The sequence below is a fragment of the Eulemur rufifrons genome, chromosome 9 (assembly GCF_041146395.1).
Source record: "Eulemur rufifrons isolate Redbay chromosome 9, OSU_ERuf_1, whole genome shotgun sequence".
Lineage (NCBI taxonomy): Eukaryota > Metazoa > Chordata > Mammalia > Primates > Lemuridae > Eulemur > Eulemur rufifrons.
Genome location: NC_090991.1, coordinates 26,609,485 through 26,627,819, shown reverse-complemented (window position 1 = coordinate 26,627,819; position 18,335 = coordinate 26,609,485). Strand labels below are relative to the sequence as shown.

Below are 18,335 nucleotides of genomic sequence, written 5' to 3'. Positions count from 1 at the left end.
GTTTTTTCTATTTCTATGGTTTCAAGCTAGAAGCGTATCTTCACTTAAAGACAGCAAATAATGATTCATTCAGTGAAGCAGCCTCTGATTTCTCTGAGAATCATGAATGTCTGGGTATTACCCTCCCTCAGTCAACTGTGGACTAGCCCCGCCAGTGGCCAAGGGCAGCCCGTTGCAGTGATTACTCATACTGTTAGGATGCGCTAAGCGCTCTTGCTGACAAATGTCCATTGGCTAATCATATTTTTACATGATAATACAATTATTTTATGTTCCCCAGACTGATAACGTAGGACTGAAATTCCTGAATTTTAAAGACATAGATAACTGTAGCATATTTCGGTTGCCAGTATAGCTATATAAAAAAATAAATAAATAAAAACAGCTTCACTTTAGCTATTATCAGATTGTTAATCTACAGATTTTATTTTTAAAAATTTGAATGTAAGATTTTTTTCAGTATTTGTTTTCTCTTGATTTGGAAGTCAATTCTTCTTTTCTCAAGTCTGTGACACATGGTTGAAAAGGAGTAAACACGGCTCCAACTACAGAATTAGAATCTTTCATCATTCTGATGCTTTGCCCCCACACATGGACCTCACTCACGTCATTTTCTGAGGCCTAGATCTTGTTAACAACCCATCAGGTGCAGTGTTGGTTCCAAATCAAATTATCTAAGAAAACAAGAAAACAGAGGCAGCAGAATATTGGTACACATTATAGTCCAAAGTGCTTGGCTAAGTAAAACAAATTTAAAAAAATTTCTATAGTCTATTGGTAATGTTTCTGATCAGAGTAAAGAAGGTGAAAGGAAAAAGTTACACGTGATAGGATTTTTCAGTGGGGAAAAAAATGGATGAAACTGAGACAAAGACCCATCTGTAAGGGTCTGGATTTTGTAGGTCTGACTACATAGCAGTGTTAATTCCATTTCCCACACCATTAGCTCTCTAGAAAATAAAGCAAAGTAGTTCTAGTGTGGTCGTTATAAACCAATATTGTAAAAATAGCTACTATTCATTGTTCACAACATGCATATTTATAGAGTAGTTAGGTACCATTTGTAAGGTAACTCCTTTAAAATTCTATAATACTAAAGTAGTGGTTATTGGTCCGATATATGCTGCTCTTGGTTCTATAAATTAGATAAAAAGCAGTGCTTTGTGAAATGCAGTGTTATATCTTAATGCCACTGGTGATAGAAAGTAGTTCCCTTCAGTTCAAATCCTGTGCCCTTATTTGCTGCTTGCTGAAGTAAGCAATAAGTAACCCTCTAACTAACGGTATCTACACATTTCTGTAACTTGTATTTAATGATGGTGTATCTGGTGATTGTAAAAATATTAGACAGATATAAAAGTATATAATATATATTAACTGTTAATGCTGAAGTATAATCTGTGAATTATGTGTTTTGTACTTATATTCATTGTGTAATTTAGTGGTGGTGAAAGTTCTACATTCAATCTTTGAAGAGTGGCAGTATCCCTTTTTCAATCTAACATGATCTGCATCAATTTGTTTGCCTGCTAAACAAGTTTTGTTAGAATAAGAACTAATAAAAACAAACAAGAGAGTGTAGTATTGGTAGGGAAACAGACTTCAAGTCACCAACTTAAGTCATTACAAACTCCTTGTACATTCACTGTGAGTTTCAAAGGGAGTCAGTCCCTACTTTAAAGGTTTTCTTTGTTCACTTTCTAGATGTGTACTTTTGAGGGATATCTGAGGTTAGGCAATATCACAGCATCAAACACTGGGGCTATTCATCCCACCTAGGTCTGTACTAAAAAGGATGGGTAGAAACACATATGTACATACCTTTTCTTTACCTAGAAGTGCCATCCATTGTCCTTGAATTAGTAAGATTAAAGTTACTGTTCTATTTAAGTAGGAGGCTCCTTGAAAGTAACACCTTTTCCAAGGACAATGTCAATGTCAACACTGAGTCTAATTCTGACCACATTTATAGTGGTATAGTGTCAACACTGCATTTTCATGGCAACCACACTCCATTGTTGGAACACTGTGCCAGTAAGAAGTGCAACATCCAACAGGCAGATGAAAATGATGCATAGAGCAGTTCGGTGTTTGCAGATCAAATTGCTGTGGTTCAAGTACGTCCTTCCCCAGCAAAGCCTTGCTGAGAATTTGTGATCCAAATTATTAGTTTTTAAACCTAACTTATTCACTCAATGAGCATTTTCACCTAAGCAAGGCCATAAAGGGGGATCCTAGAGTTTTGTTCACACCTTAATTTGAGACAATTTTTCTTTGGATCATAAATAAGCAAAAGAAAGAACATTGTTTTCACCTTTGAAAATCACTCTTCTATTTTGACCTGTGAATAGCTTAAATGTCTCTCGCAAAACAAAATAAGATACTGCCAGTATTATAATACAACTATTTTCCAGAAAAATGGTACTGTGTTCAAAAATAATTACTCCCTCTAGCAACATTTTATCTTCCATTTCCAAGACTATTTATTATACTAATTATAAAACATGAAATAGGACAGGGAACTCCAGACTGACACAGCAGTTGATTTTGAAAAAGGAAATACTCCAATAAACTTTGATGTATTAGATAATCCACAGATACATCATTGTAAACTCTTATTCTAGGTGCTCTTTGGTGAGACAGGCTTTGTTCTCTTGTTCATATTTCTCTGCAAATAATTCTCTATGGAGTGAAACGAATGAAGTGAATAATTCCTTACCAAGTGAATTTATCAATTTACAAACCTGCTCTACAGCTCACTTTTGAGTTCAGTTGTAATCATGAGTGATCCTTCATATTTTATTAAAACTGTTCATACAGGTAAGGAGTATGTTGAAATCTTGCCAATTATCTTAATAAAACCCAACAACTTAAAACCACTAGTCATTTGTGTTTTTATTTAAAGGAAAGGTAAGTTATTCAGTGTTTAAATTTGGGCAGATTCCCTCAGAACTGGGGGGAAAAAACTACCCTGAGGCAGTTTGCTTAAGCTTGGAATATTTAAAAAAGAAAATTTGCTAAGTGCTGCCATAACATTATTTTTCCCCAGAAAATACAGAAGAGATCAATTTCCTCTTACACATGTTTTCACCGCTAGTTTACCTGGGGGGAGAGGGAGACAGAGGCATTAGAATCCTAAGAGGAAAGAGAGAGGACTAGGACCTGCCATGGGCTAAATGGCGACCCCACAAATCTCCCAATGACTTCGTGCTTAGAACTCGGCATCCAACCACTCAAGTTTTTCCCTTTCACTAAGGCTTTCCCCTTTTAGTTTCAAACTCGAAGAAAGAAAATGATCAGGTGAGTTGTGGCTGCAAGTCTTTCTGGAGGATTGTGGATAAGATAGAAAAGAAAGGACAATGTGGAGGACAGAAGTGAAGCCAATTGAGTAAGACACCTGCATCGAAAGGGATGAAGTTGTTATCAAAACAATCATGAGAAAAGAGAAACTTTTTCAGCAAGATAACAATCCGCAGATTGAGGTAGCATGACCATGGGAAGGCCAAAAGTACGCGTTCTGCAGAAAGGGGAGAGGAAGCTGGCTTTTATGACTCGTAGGATTTAACATACTTATTTAGCAAGGGGTGGGGAGTCTTATGAATATTTATGAGGGGGAGCAAACGAGTGCACAGTGACATAATGCGTTTGTAACACACATCCCTTGTTCATTTTGGGGTGGAGTTTTAACATTAAAATGAGGTGGAGTTCAGCTCTTTACATCCAGAGGTCTTTTACAGGACTCCAGGAGCCTGCCAAAACTTTTGAGTCTGTAGTGTTTTATCAGTAAAATTCCTGAAATCGGTCTCTTGTCCAATCAAAGCAGTTGTGGCTTGTGGAACCTGGCGGAAGGTGGGTGGGTGGGTGGGGGTGTCAGTCAGTGCCTGGGGGTAGGAGAGCTGCAAGTGTTTGAGTAGTGTTTATTCCCCGGGGCCAGTGCTTGTTCAGCTGCTAGACACAGAGAAAAAGAAAAAACCTTGTGGTAGTTACACATATTAAATAGGCTACCCTTTAAGTGTGGGGGTGCACGATTTAACCCCTGGCTGGCATGGTCTTGGGTCTTGTTTATAATTTGGTATCTTATTGCCACAAAGAGTCCATTCAATCTTATCTCTATTTTAACAGAGTCAAACCTGAAAAGACAAACAATGCATTGTCCTGTCTTCTTCCTCACCATAAGGCCTTTAAAGTTACTTTCACAAAGTTACAACAATCTTCAATATTCAATTCCTAATTCCCTAAATTCATTCAGTCCTTTGCATGACTTTACATAGAACCCAAAGAGGTAAGAATTGAGAAAGTTCTGAAAGGATGATAACTTGAAGGGGCTTGCTAAAGCAGGGAATGATAGAAAAAGAACATCTTCATTAAGTGTTATTTACACTTTAAAAAAAATCCCCTAAAATATAGTTATTACTTGGTTCAAAAGGAATACCTCTTTCTGAAGTAGCACACAGCAAGATATAAATGAACTACTAGGTACAGTAAAATCATTTGACTTCAAGAGAAATTTACCCAAGTTACCAAATTATCAGACATGATTGTCTTCATTGATAAGGTATTCGATCATTTCCTTTGATTGCAAGGTTGTCATCTGTCATCTTAACAGCAATCAGTAAAGAACACTCTACTATTGCACTTTAGAAAACCTACTTTTGCTTGGCCCAGGAATAACCCTTATGGAAGATCCTTCCTTATTTACATTTCAAACAAACCAGGTTCTTTTCTGCGATTCAAAACCATTAAGTATTGTTCAGTAAGAAAGCACTCCTCCCTGGGCAGTTGGGTCTAGCATGCCTCTAATGCTGAGCTATGGGATGCTTCCCCAGTCGTGGAACCTCCAGATGAGATGTGCCCTGCCCTCATGATACAAAAGCAGGGGCCCTCGCACATAGGTTCTAGTGGATTTTTCTGATCCTGCTTTAGGACAGACCAGGGAAACAAATGGGAAAAACTGCCAGAAATGATACATTTGGAGAAACCATTTCCAAATGAGTAACTGGAGTTTAACCAAGGATGAAAAAGTGGTCCCTGCCAGTCATTACACTGGTTGATATGACAGCCAGAGCATTAGGGGTGGCCAATCAAGACAAAGTTGCTATGGGCTCACCAGGTCAAATACGACCAAATAGGAAGTAAGCCTATGGACCAGCCTTTCCCAAATACACATCAGGAGACACTGATGGACCTGCAGGACTCGGGCAAGGAGGACTCTGGCTGGGCAGAGCGCTGTAGAGCATGCATACAAGACTCCCCGTCAAGGCGTCAGCCGGAGAAAAGAGTGTTTAGGAATAGAGCAGCCCATACGGTTTACCTCCCCAACTACAGAGGGGCTAACGTTTCCATTTTGCTCTTGAGCATCCCTAGCCATAGTTTTAAAACTTCTATAAATCTATACTATGAAGGCATGTATTGGTTGATGGGGGAACCAGAGGTAGAGTAAGGAGAAATCTAAAAATATCACCACATAGAGACTAAAATGAATATGCAAAAAGGAAAACAGCTCTTGGAGTTTTCCTTTTTCTTTTTAAAAATTTATTTATTTAATCTGGAAGCATAGATTCAAGTTGCCTTGAATATAAACTTGGAGTTTTCTATTTTCCAAATTTCTATAATATCACCTTTATAATTTAAAAATAAAATTTTAGATAATTATTTTCTGAGTTGTGGTTTGAAAATTAATTAGATTCATGTTAAATCCAACAAAATGTACTTTACATATTTTTAAAAAATCACAGCACTTCCAGCCTCCACTCTGGGATGTAGAGCTGGGAACACTGCTTTCACCCTTACAGTGAAAAAGATCCAGGTTAACTACAAATTATGACTTTTTCCAAATCCATTGCAAAACTCGAGTTGCAGAGTAACCGATGGCCCCAAATGGAGAGAGGGGTGGGAACCTGTAGGACGCACTAGCACTAGTTTATGTAGGTTGGCTGTGAGCAGACACTGGACGGAACAGTTTAGCTAAAGTGATGACTGGTGAAGGCAGAATATGGGCTGTAATACAGTGTGAAGTCCTGGAGGCCTGCAGAAATTGGGGCAGTCTGCCCGCTCTCACAGGCTTTGTCTTCAAAAACTCTACCAGGTGCTCACAGAAAAGACTGGTAAGAGCTCTAAGAAGTGTGAACTGTGGTGCACGCCCAGGAGAGGTATAGAGCAGCCTTGGGAGAGGGTCAAGAAACTCACCAGACCCTTTCCCCTATCTCCTCTCTAGAACACAAGTATTATTCTGTGGGAGAAAAGGGCCACAAATACTGCTGCCCTTAGGACACTGGCAAAAAGTCACTGCAGCAGAGGGAAGAAAAGCCCCACCCCTGGGGAAGGGGCAGAAATACCACTGAGGTACCAAGCAGCTGGGAAATGACAAGTAAATTGAGAACACCCTCCCGCCACACACAGTACTTCAAAGAGTAGCTTAATCCAAGAATGCCAGTCCCTTCCCTTCCCGGCCCACAGTCAAGCTTCAAATAACAGAGTATTTCTGGGAGGAGGACAGGAGAGCAAGAAAAACACAGAGACCCTGTAATCTGAGGGTCAGAAGAGACACTGCTCTGGTAATCCAACCCCAATCAGAAATACAAAGTATGACTATAGGAACCTGAAATCACTAAGGTTAATCAGAGCAAAGGCAAACCCAAACCAAGGGCAACTCTTAATTACTAGACCAATTCAATCTCTGCAGTAAAGGTCCAAGCAGCAGGAAAGGCCTGCCCATTTTCAGGGGTAGAAACTATTCCCCAAAGTTATCTACTGTCCTATGCGAGATGTATCAGTTTTAACAAAATACAGAGGCACATAAAGAGGCAAGAAAAAAACATACTCTGGAGAGATGAAGCAATTATCAGAACCAGACTCAGATACGACAGATTTTGAAACTGAGAGAATTTTAAATAACTATGGTTAATATTGTAAGGCTGGTGGCGGGCACCCCTCCCCTCCCTAATGGGAAAAGCAGCAGCGCACGAGACCTGCCAAGGACGATGCCTGCAAGGCCCAGCTAAGTTAAAGGATGACCACACCTGGACGGTTACCCTGATATGAGTCTGGGTTCCTAGAGTCCACACATACCGGCCCCTCCTATTTCTCAATACCCACCCTAAAACTGCAACGGAAAATTCCTTGCTCTCCCCACTATAAATCTTCCCGCCAAAGAAACCCCACCCCCAGCGCTAAAAACATATATAAGCCCACTCAAAACTTCTGGGCAATGCGACTTTTCGGGCCTCTCTCTCGAGGCCCGTGAACCTCGCCCGGGAGCGCCCCAATAAGCCTCATTACCCCTTTCAACTCTGCTCGTCTTTCTTTCTCTGGCGCCGGTCTATCCAAAAACCTTACAAATATATTTTTAAAAAATGGTGGACAACATGCAAGATCATATGGGTGATTTCAGCAATGGTAGAATTATAAATAGAAATGTTAGATATGAAAAACAGATATGATGAATGTCGTCAAATAGCTAATCAGTAGACACTACACTGCTAGAAGAGAATCAGTAAACTTGAAAATAAGTTAACAAAAACTACCCTAATTGAAACACAACAGAAAAAAGGTGAAGAAAAAAGAAAAACAAAACAAACCCAGAACATAACAGACAAGAGCTATGGGACAATATCAGTGTAACATATGCACATATATAATTGGAATCCTAGCAGCAGAAGTGAAAGATAACAGGTAGAAGAAATATTTAAAGAAGTAATGGCTGAGAGTTTTCCAGAATTAATGACAGACATGAAACCATAGACACAGAAGCTCAGAGAACACCAAGTAGGATAAATACCAAAAACACCACACCTAAGAAAAAGAAAACTTCCAGATGGTTACCCTGGTGAATTTTACCAAACAGTTAAATAACACCAACTCTACACATTCTTTCCCAGAAAAGAGAACATTCATTTCATGAAGTCAGCATTACTCTGATACCAAATCAGATGAAAACAATAAAATTACAGACCAATATTCCTTCTGAATATAGATGCAAAAATTCCCAGCACAACAAATACCATTACACATCTATCAGAATGGCTAAAACAAAAACTTCTGACAGTACCAAGTGTTTGTGAGACGAAACTAGAACTCAAAATGGAAGTTTGGCAGCTTCTTATCAAGTTAAGAATATACTTATTAGGATTCAAATCATATTTATAAATGCATAATGTACTCAGCTACTATTTGGTTTAAATTGACTTGGGAAATGTTATCATTTTTACTATTTTCTACAGAGAAAATATTTTCTAATTTATATAACATACAACTCAACAAACTTTAAAATTACAACCCATTTTTTAAGTTGGAGCTATCTGTGCAGCAGTTACTCTATAGTTGTACATAAAATGTTTCTACTGTAAGCTGAGTTAATGTATAAAATACTGCCTTATGGCATAATATAGTAATACTTAAAAAAAAAAAAGAATATACTTATTATATGACCCAGTACAATGAGTGCTGACACCAATCACCTGGAAGATAGGCCAAATTTCACAGGCTAAGGGCAAAATCCTCCCTAAAATTGCCCACATGGCTGGTGGCTCACACCTGTAATCCTAGCACTCTGGGAGGCTGAGGCAGGAGGATTGCTTGAGTTTAGGAGTTGGAGACCAGCCTGAGCAAGAGGGAGACCTCCTCTCTACTAAAAATAGAAAAATTAGCCGGGATCTATAGTCCCAGCTACTCGGGAGGCTGAGGCAAGAGGATCGCTTGAGCCCAGGAGTTTGAGGTTGCTGTGAACTAGGCTGACGCCATGGCACTCTAACCCTGACAACAGAGTGAGACTCTGTCTCAAAAAAAAAAAAAAAAAAAAAAATATTGCCTTCATTTCAGACACCAAGTCCAAGTCCAGGGGTCCTGAAGCCACCCTTAATTTGATCCTGGCTACAAATTTGGGGATTCCTACTGTCCCACTCAAGTTTCATAATTTGCTAGAACCCAGGAAAGCACTTATGACCAGTTTTATGATGACAAAAGGATACAAATATGAACCAAAGGGAAAGACACAGGGTGGGATCTGGGAGGTTACACTCCTGGCATATTGATGTATGGCAATACAGAGTACTGCCAACCAGGAAAGCTCATTCAAGCTTCAGTGTCCAGTGTTTTTATCAGAATTTCGTTATGTAGGCCATGATTGAATCGTTGGCAATGAGGCTGAACTCAACCAGGCTATCACATGGTTCAGAGCCCCAACCCTCTAATCACATGGTTGGCCTTTCTGGTATGGCCAGACCCCGTCCTGAGCCATCTTGTTAGCATAAACTAGCAGGGCCCACCATAAATAACTCCTATCATTTGGGAAATGACAAAGATTTAGAGGTGACTTCCCAGGAATTGGGGACAAAGGCCAGACAATTCTGTATCACACACACAGCAATCCTACTCCTAGACATACAATAACTTATAGCAGTAGTCCCCAACCTTTTGGCACCAGGGACCAGTTTTATGGAAGACAATTTTTCCATGGGGTGTGGGTGGGGGTGGGGTGTGGGGGGCATAGAGCTCAGGTGTGACGTGAGCAATGGGGAACATCTGTAAATACAGATGACAATTATCTCACCTGCCCACCACTCACCTCCTGCTGTGAGCCCCCCTTCCTAAATTTCATGGAATTCAATTTTTCCACGGATAGGGGGTGGGATGGGGTGCCGCAGAGCTCTGCGGAGGGTCCCTAACGGGCTGCAGACCAGTATTGGTCGGTGGCCCAGGGGTTGGGGACTGCAGCCCTAGAGAGTAAAAGCTTATGTGCACACAAACATCTGTATACCGATGTTCATAAGGTTCACAATCACCCTAAACTATAAATAACCCAAATGTCCTTCAATGGGTAAGTGAATAAACTGTCGTATATCCATACAGTAGAATACTACTCAGCAATAAAAAAGGAATGAAGTACTGATTCCCACAAGATGGATGAAAATTAACTACATTTTGCTAAGCAGAAGGCTACACATTATGACTCTGTGGAAAAGGGAAAACTAAAAGGACAGAGAACAGATCAGTGATAGCCGGGAGCTGCTGGGGGTGGGAGGAGGTGTTTACCTATAAAGGGCCAGCACAAGGGAATTTTTGGAAGGGCTGAAATGTTCTGTGTAGTATCATGTTGGTGGATATGTGACATTTGTCAAAACCCACAGAACTGTATACCAGATAAACTGAATTTTAATATATGTAAATTTAAAAATCAACCAGGATATGTGGGGGAGGACAGAATGTAGACTGTAACAGATGAATCCAACCGTATTACAAATGAATCACATAATCACAACAAAGGGGATAGGAAAGAAAGAAACTAATGTAATTTTGAATCTAAGGACCTAAATAACTTTGAAAACATCTTTTGACATAACACTGAAAAGATACCAGGAGCCCTCTCGGCACAGTGGGCAGGCCTGAGTCTCATAAAACTGAAAAGATAAAGACAAAAAGAATTGTACACAAGCACTATACTCTAGGTGGCGAGTTTGTTTCTCACAGGGGTATAGAGGTCAACAGTTCTGACACTACTTGGTTTGTGTATTAGTTTGCATAATTTATAAGTAAGTTTGTTTCTAATGACAGCCAGGCTTCTCACTGTTAAAGAAAAGACATTATAAATATTAAGAGCAAAAGCTAGAAAGAGCCCTGTGGAGCTCAACTGGTGTTGAACTGGTAGCAATATAGGCTTTACAGTTTTCCTTTAAAATAGTTTTACACAGATATATACAGAAATACATATAAATGCGTGTATTGGCATGAGTAAGTACAGTCGACCCTCTATGCCCTGGTGTTCCACATCTGTGAATTTAACCAACCATGGATTGAAAATATTTTTTAAAAAAAACCAATAAAATATAATGATAAAATACAGTATAACAACTACTTACATAGCATTTATATTGTATTAGGTATTATAAGTAATCTAGAGATGATTTAAAGTATATGGGAGGAGACATACGTAGGTTAGATGCAAATACTGTACCATTTTATATAAGGCATACATGACCAGGGAACATAAGGGGCATAAGATTTTGGTGTCTGTGGGGGTCCTGGAACCAATCTCCCCACAGACACTGAGGGATGACTGTATGCATGTATTTCCTATTCTAGCCACTGACAGGGACTAGAGGCAGTGACACTCTAGTAACAGTAAGTACACAGCACCTGTATCTTTGTTTCTAAATACTATTCTCCAATAAAAGAAACAATGGTTCCCCCAAGAAGTGGTTGACTCCATGACTGGGGCAGGGATAAGCTTCGATTATCTCATGGTGTCAGAAAGTAAAGAAATACTAAAAACAAAAAACCAAGAACAGGACATATGAAAAGGACACAAGAGTCAATCTGAAAGAGCTTCCAATGGCCAAAACTGGAACAAGCCAAGTGCAAAATAATGACAGTATGGGGTCAAACTCAAAGAACAAATACACATTAGTGCACACTAATATAAATAAGCAGCTGAATAAAAAAGTAAATGGGGAAGAAGGGGCAACTTTTCCTTATAGTATTCTAATAAAAAAACAGAAGAAATTAGAGAACTAGAAAACTACCATCAGAACACAGTAGTGATAATTGTCATCGAAAATCAGTGGGCAAGAATTTAGTAGAAACAGGGTATCTGCATAACCTCAAAGTGCCCCAAATATTTACTAATTATGGAGGAAGAAATAGCAAGGAATACAAGCAGACACCACTTTAACCAAGCAATCAAGGTTAACATCACCAATAAAAATTATCAATATCATACGCACTGAGGCCAGGCGCGGTGGCTCACGCCTGTAATCCTAGCACTCTGGGAGGCCGAGGCGGGTGGATGGCTCAAGGTCAGGAGTTCGAGACCAGCCTGAGCAAGAGCGAGACCCCGTCTCTACTAAAAATAGAAAGAAATTATATGGACAACTAAAAATATATATATAGAAAAATTAGCCGGGCATGGTGGTGCATGCCTGTAGTCCCAGCTACTCGGGAGGCTGAGGCAGGAGGATCGCTTAAGCCCAGGAGTTTGAGGTTGCTGTGAGCTAGGCTGACGCCACGGCACTCACTCTAGCCTGGGCAACAAAGTGAGACTCTGTCTCAAAAAAAAAAAAAAAAAAATATCATACGCACTGAGAAGGGCACATCACCTCTGCAGCAGCCTTCCCCAAAATGCCTAACCTCAACTTCATATAAGAAAACATCAGATAAACCCAAATAGAAGAACATTAAATATTAAGGTCACGAAAAGAAGGAAAGACTAAGGAACTATCACAGACTAGAGGATACTAAGGAAACATGGTAACAAAATACAATGTGGGATCCCGGACTGGATCCTGGAACAGCAAAGAACGTTGGCGAAATAACTGGTGAATTAGGAACAAATTCAGTAGTTTGGGTAAGAGTACTACAACCAAGATTAATTTGTTAGTTTTGATCAATGTTCTATAATAATGTAGGACATCAACAAAAGGAGAAGCTAAGCAAAGAGTATGGGAACTCATGATTTTTGTAACTTTTGCAAATCTAAAATTAATCTCAAAATTAAAAGATTAAAAAACAGGATAATCTTTAGGTTTTTAATTACTAGGTGTCAGAATGCTGAGTTTGGTTCAAGTGTGGTGAACTGGAAAAGGCACCAGATCAATTCTTTCCATCCCTGCCAGTCGTGTTAAAGCTTAAGAGAATCATGCAATCTCTCTGAACCTCAGGTTCCTCTACCAAATGGGCAGGGTACATCCATCCACTTCAAAGGTTTACTTAAGGATTCAATGACAAAGGTTGTTAAAGTTGTACAGAAGCAATATGCTCACGCACAATACAAGCATTAATCCTGTATCTTTAAGCCTAAGAGAAAACCATATTAAGGAGAAATTTTCCAGGAATGAACATGAGATAAAAATACCACATACTGAAGACAAGGTAACAGCAGAAAGTCTAAGACTGTGGTCCACAACCCCCAGGGACGGAGGACCCGTACCTGTTAGGAACCAGGCCACACAGCGTGAGGTCAGTAGGGCAGGTGAGGGAAGCTTCGTCTGTATTTACAGCCTCTCCACATTACCACATAAGCTCCGCCTGCTGGCAGAGCAGCTGCGGCACTAGATTCTCACAGGAGCACAAACCCTACTGGAAACTGCGCATGCGAGGGATGTAGGTTGTGTGCTCCTTATGAAAGTCAAATGTCTGATGATCCCAGGTGGAGCTGAGGCAGTGATGATGCTAGCGCTGGGGAGCGGCTGCAAATACAGATTATCATTAGCAGAGAGGTTTGACTGCACGATACATGTAATGAGCTTGAATGATCCTGAACCCCACCCCCCACCACCGCCACCACCTCCATCCCTGGAAAAACTGTCTTCCATGAAACTGGTCCCTGGTTCCAAACAGGTTGGGGACCGCTGGTCTAAGAGAAATTATGCCCTTCAGCAAAAGAGGAAAGGTTAAAAACAAACAAACAAAACCAGTGAGGTCTCTATCAGGGTACAGAAAGTGCAAGAAAGTGGAACGAGCAAAATAGAGCAACTGATTCTTCTGTGCCTCTTCCCTCCCTCACTGCTACCTAAAATCGCACAGCCAAGGTAGGCAAACCATATCAAGGAAGAGGGAAAACACCGGTGTGCCTGGCATCATTAAGGAACTGGGTGCAGACTTAGTATTAATATATAAGACAACCAGGAACTGGGGCAGGAATTACATTTTCCAAAGACTTCACTACTAAAACTAACAAGTCTGAATTAAAAACTATCATCTCCAAAGAAATCTTTTGGTCTTTCAAATTCATTGTGATTTTAGAATGACTGGGAAGGAAGCTGCCCATCACGTCTCATCACGGAACTAAAAACAAACTAACCAAAGGTCTGATCTTATCTACACTGCTAAATAGCCACAGGCAATATGAGGAGAAAAAGGGAGTTTCTGGTCCCACTTTTAATAAATAGCAGAGGCATATTTTTTCAAGTTTATTTTATTAACAAAAAGTGCAAACTACTTTGAACAAAAGTAAACTATGAATCACGGCATTCAGGCAAGATATTAGACATGGAAAAGTAAACAATATTCATTAAGTAAAATATAATAGTGAAGTTTCTCTCACATGTATATATAATTATTCATGCTTTGTCAATAGTCTCTTAGTCAACTTTCAGTGTCATTTTCACAGATATATAGCAGCTCAAACACAAATGCAGGAGCATAATAGCAAAGCTTGGCAATTATTTTGAGCTAATTATGAGTGTGAAAGAAAACCTTGTATCACCGTTTCACTTTGCTGTAAGTCATTGTGCAGTATGTATGAATCCTTGAGTGTACTGACACTGAACTCAATGTCCAGCTAATGAAAATAAAGAAGAGGGTTTGAAAATATTCATTGCACTATAGTTATATAACAAGAGGCAGAAAAAATGAAATAATTTTAAATAATCTTACATGTGTCCACATGACGAGGAACATAAGCAATCCACATGAACTTATTCAAAATTACATTTGCAAAAATCACACAACAGAGAGATCATGTGCCATTAAAAAGTGTGCCTGTACTTGAACAAGTGAGAAAAGATAAATTTTAGTTTGTCAACATACTCCAAAAAGGAAATTCAGTCTAGTGTTACTTCAGTTATTCACACAAAATGTCTATGGGGCAGAATCTGTTCACAAATAATTGCTCCACTCATTAATCTACAGACACTAATGAAACTATAACTGTGATTAAAACTCTGACTATAAAGGAGGTCATTTAAACACAACCGAGTGTCTAGCCGAACACAGAAGAGCACCGATGCTGAGCAGGTTACTGAGTGCATGCACTGTGCGTAGGAACATTTTCTGGCAGTTAGTTGGCCTTCTGTTGTAGCAGACAAACTGCCTTTCGTGAATGTACAAGTTTGCTAAATTAATTGAGGACTATATTGTTACTTCATTACATTACAAAGAACTCTTCCCACCCTATTGACTTTTCCCCCATGTACTACTGTCTCATACTAGAATTGTGCTACTTTCTTATAGTTTCCAAATTACTATTTCAGGTAGAGATAAGGAAAAAATAAGATCAAATCTGATTATCTGACTGATGGCAAATTTGAGCACCAACTACAGCAAAATTCAGGATCAAGGTTATCTTGCAAGTCAGTTCTCTTGATTTGGCAATTACCTTCCACTGTTTTCATCAGTATTGAAGCCGAGATCTTCAGGGCCTATTTGTTCACCATCAGGAAAACTGGAATGTGTATCTAAGATAGAAAATAAAAAGATAAAACTTTTACAATTTATTTTTTTAACAAACTCTTCTGACCAAGCCAAAAACTTTTGAAATTTAAAAGCACATAATATAATAAGAAGAATATTTTCCTTCCCAAGTCTTTAAATGATCTTTAAATGTGTTATTTAAGTGATAAGAATGTGCTGGGTTGTGAACAAATCTCTGACTTCAGATAATTTGTGACCTGAAGTCAGGTATAAGAAAACACAAAGGAAAAATAAAGGAGAAAAGATGTGAGAGAGACACCCACGATTAGAAGATGAAAGGCATTGCTTCCACTTTGTCCTCCTAGGGACACTGTGGGAGCAGCTGAAGAAGGGAACAAGAAATAATGATGTACACTCTCAAGACTTCAAGACACTGCAAATATAAAATACATTTCAAAGCCAATTAAATTGCACATGCAAAAACATCAATGCAAAAATGCACCAGCACTCAAAATAATATGCCCAAAATTTGGATGCCTCTTTTAGAAGCAGAGGAAATTATTAAAGATGCCTTAATACTTACAGATCATCTAATGCTTGGCTCTGTTCTGAAAAAGATACTAGACCACCAGGGAAATATGTAAAACATAAATCTAAAAATTAGCACAAGCCTGACAATTCCAGGAAATATTGCAGAGGGATGCTCAGATTATTAAATTCTCTGGGTAAGTTTAAATGAATACTTCTCTAACTTCACAGTATATCCTTTTATTGTTTAATCTGTAAATTTTAGAAAACTGCTTCATAATGGAATGGTTATGGTATATCCATATGATAGAATATTAGGTTGCCATAAAAAATGAAGTTTATGAAATTTTAAATAAAATACATTTAATCAAAAAAATCAGAATATTAAACTATTTATAAAATACTTAGGTAAAATAAATGCAAATAAAAACAGAAGCAAACAAGTGAAAATATTCACAGCAGGTTTCCCTTGATGAGTTTTTTCCTAAGAATTTTTTTGGGGGTAGGAGGAAGTAAAAATTGATGATTCCAAGGCTGGGCATGGAAATCCCAACACTGTAATCCCAGTACTTTGGAAGGCCAAGTTGGGAGGATCGCTTGAGGCCAGGAGTTGGAGACCAAACTGGGCAATACAGCAAGACCTCACCTCTATAAAATATAAAAATAAAAAAAGCCAGGCATGGGTGGTGCATGCCTATAGTCCCAGCTACTTGGAGGCTGAGGCAGGAGGATCCCTTGAGCCCAGGAGTTCAAGGTTGCAGTGATCTATGATTGTGTCATTGCACTGCAGCCTGGGTGGGTGACAGAGTGAAATTATCTCTTAAAAAAAAAAAAAATTAAAAATTTAAAAATTAAAAAAAAATTGATGATTCTATAATCTACATGCATTTCTAAGACATCAGAAAAAGAGAAGGCTAGAAAAATCTCTGGGGATGGGGGCAGGAATTAAACATCTGAAACTGCCCCAGGGGTTGGCAAACATTTTCTATAAAGGATAGTAAATATTTAAGCACTGCAGGCCACAAATGGCCTCTGTTGAAAATTCTTTTTTGTTTTTTACAACTGTTTACAATGAACATAAAAGCCATTCTCAGGTCACAGGCTATATATAGAAGCAGGCCGTGGATCCTTTCCCTACCCAATAATCAGCACTCTCTGGGTGCTAACCAAGCCAGACATTACCTACCAAATTTTGTCAGTACTCACCATATAGTTTACCAAAGAATGCTGTCTCACAAATGACAATAATTACAAAAAAAAGAAGAAGCAGAAGAAGCAAAAGCAGCAGAGCGGAAGAAGTAGCAGCAGAACAACAACAAGGAAAAGAAGCAGCAGCGATGGTTTTATTAATCTGTGTAAAATGACATCATGTGTTGCACCTTCATCTGGGGGCTGTGCCATAAAAGAATCGTTAAATCCGCCCACGTTGGTGTGCTCTTCCTGCTCCTCATTCTCAGTGTCACATTCGATGTCACTGTCGCTACTCATTCCTGGCAGGAAAGAAGAGAAGAATGTGTTTCTGAGAAGAAACCACTGTAAGTGGAAGGCAATGGATACATCCTTATCTACCAAACTGAGATTCCTATTGCATTTTACATCAAATGCCAAGAATTCAACCTAAACACTAAACAAAGATGAAAGTAACCACACAAACCTCAATTCTCTTTAGCTAGTGATACTTAGAGCAGTGGTTTTATTTTTGTTCTTGAAGTTAAAAATTGCCCTTTCCACAGTACCTGCAAGTTATAATTTAAAACCAGTATTAATTTCATGATACAGAGAACATTTTTTCCAAATCAAACCTTTTTTTCTGGAGTCATCAGAGATAGAAATAACTCTTTTAATCCTAGTTCAGTGTAGACATAGTAATAGTCTCTAGCCTAAAACATAAAATTATATAGACACACATAGTACATGTGTATCAAAAATTATGGCCATTCTATCAATAAATTAGTTTCTATCCTAGTTAGGCCTCTAATTTTTTATGTACAACAGTTGAATTTTAAAAGAAAAATTCTATAAAAGTATTTATTTCAGTAATATAGTGGTTAAGAAAACCTGAAAATATTTCTGCTGCAAATCCTTATGATTAGCTAAAGTATAAATGTAAAATATTATTTTAATGGACAGCCACATTTAAAAGACAGAAGGGAAATCCACAGGTGTCAGAAACAAAGAAGGATACTTCTACTAGTGGGTCAGATGCTACAGTTACCCTGGCTACAGCTACCCTGGAGAGCCTGGTGTAAAGATTTTAACACTGCATTGGGGATAGAAAAATACACATACCATAGAACAGGAGTTGAAACTGAGACTGAAACTCCACACCCTGCATAAAGCTAAAATTCTCCCCCGCTTTATTTTTAAAATTACTGACAGGGTCTTGTTCTGTCCCCTAGGCTGGAGTACAGTGGCATAATCATAGCTCAGTGTAACCCCAAACTCCTGGGCTCAAGGGATCCTCCAGCCTCAGCCTCCTAAGTAACTGGGATTGCAGGCTCGTGTCCTCATGCCTAGTTATTTTTATTTTTTATTTTTTTTTTCATTTTTTGTAGGGAGGAGGTCTTGCTATGTTGCCCAGGCTGACCTTGAACCTCTGGCCTCAAGTGATCCTTTTGCCTTGGCTTCCCAGAATGCTGGGATTACAGCCATGAGCCACTGTACCTGGCCCTAAAATTCTTATC

At 38.9% G+C, this 18,335-nt stretch overlaps 1 protein-coding gene across 4 annotated transcripts in view; it reads right to left on the bottom strand.

The window, feature by feature from the left end:
• Positions 1-402: 402 nt before the first annotated feature.
• The window catches only part of TRIM37 (tripartite motif containing 37), a 136,922-nt gene continuing 118,989 nt past the window's right edge, over positions 403-18,335 (bottom strand). The window contains exons 23-25 of one of the 4 annotated variants that reach the window (XM_069481109.1): positions 17,031-17,141; positions 15,089-15,167; positions 403-674 (exon numbers count right to left, since the gene is read on the bottom strand). In XM_069481109.1, coding sequence (XP_069337210.1) covers positions 671-674; positions 15,089-15,167; positions 17,031-17,141 — 194 coding nt within the window. In that variant the 3' untranslated portion in view covers positions 403-670. Of the gene's footprint in view, positions 675-14,076; positions 15,168-17,030; positions 17,157-18,335 lie in introns of those variants that run through there. The other 3 variants (XM_069481112.1, XM_069481110.1, XM_069481111.1) reach the window with 3 other exon arrangements.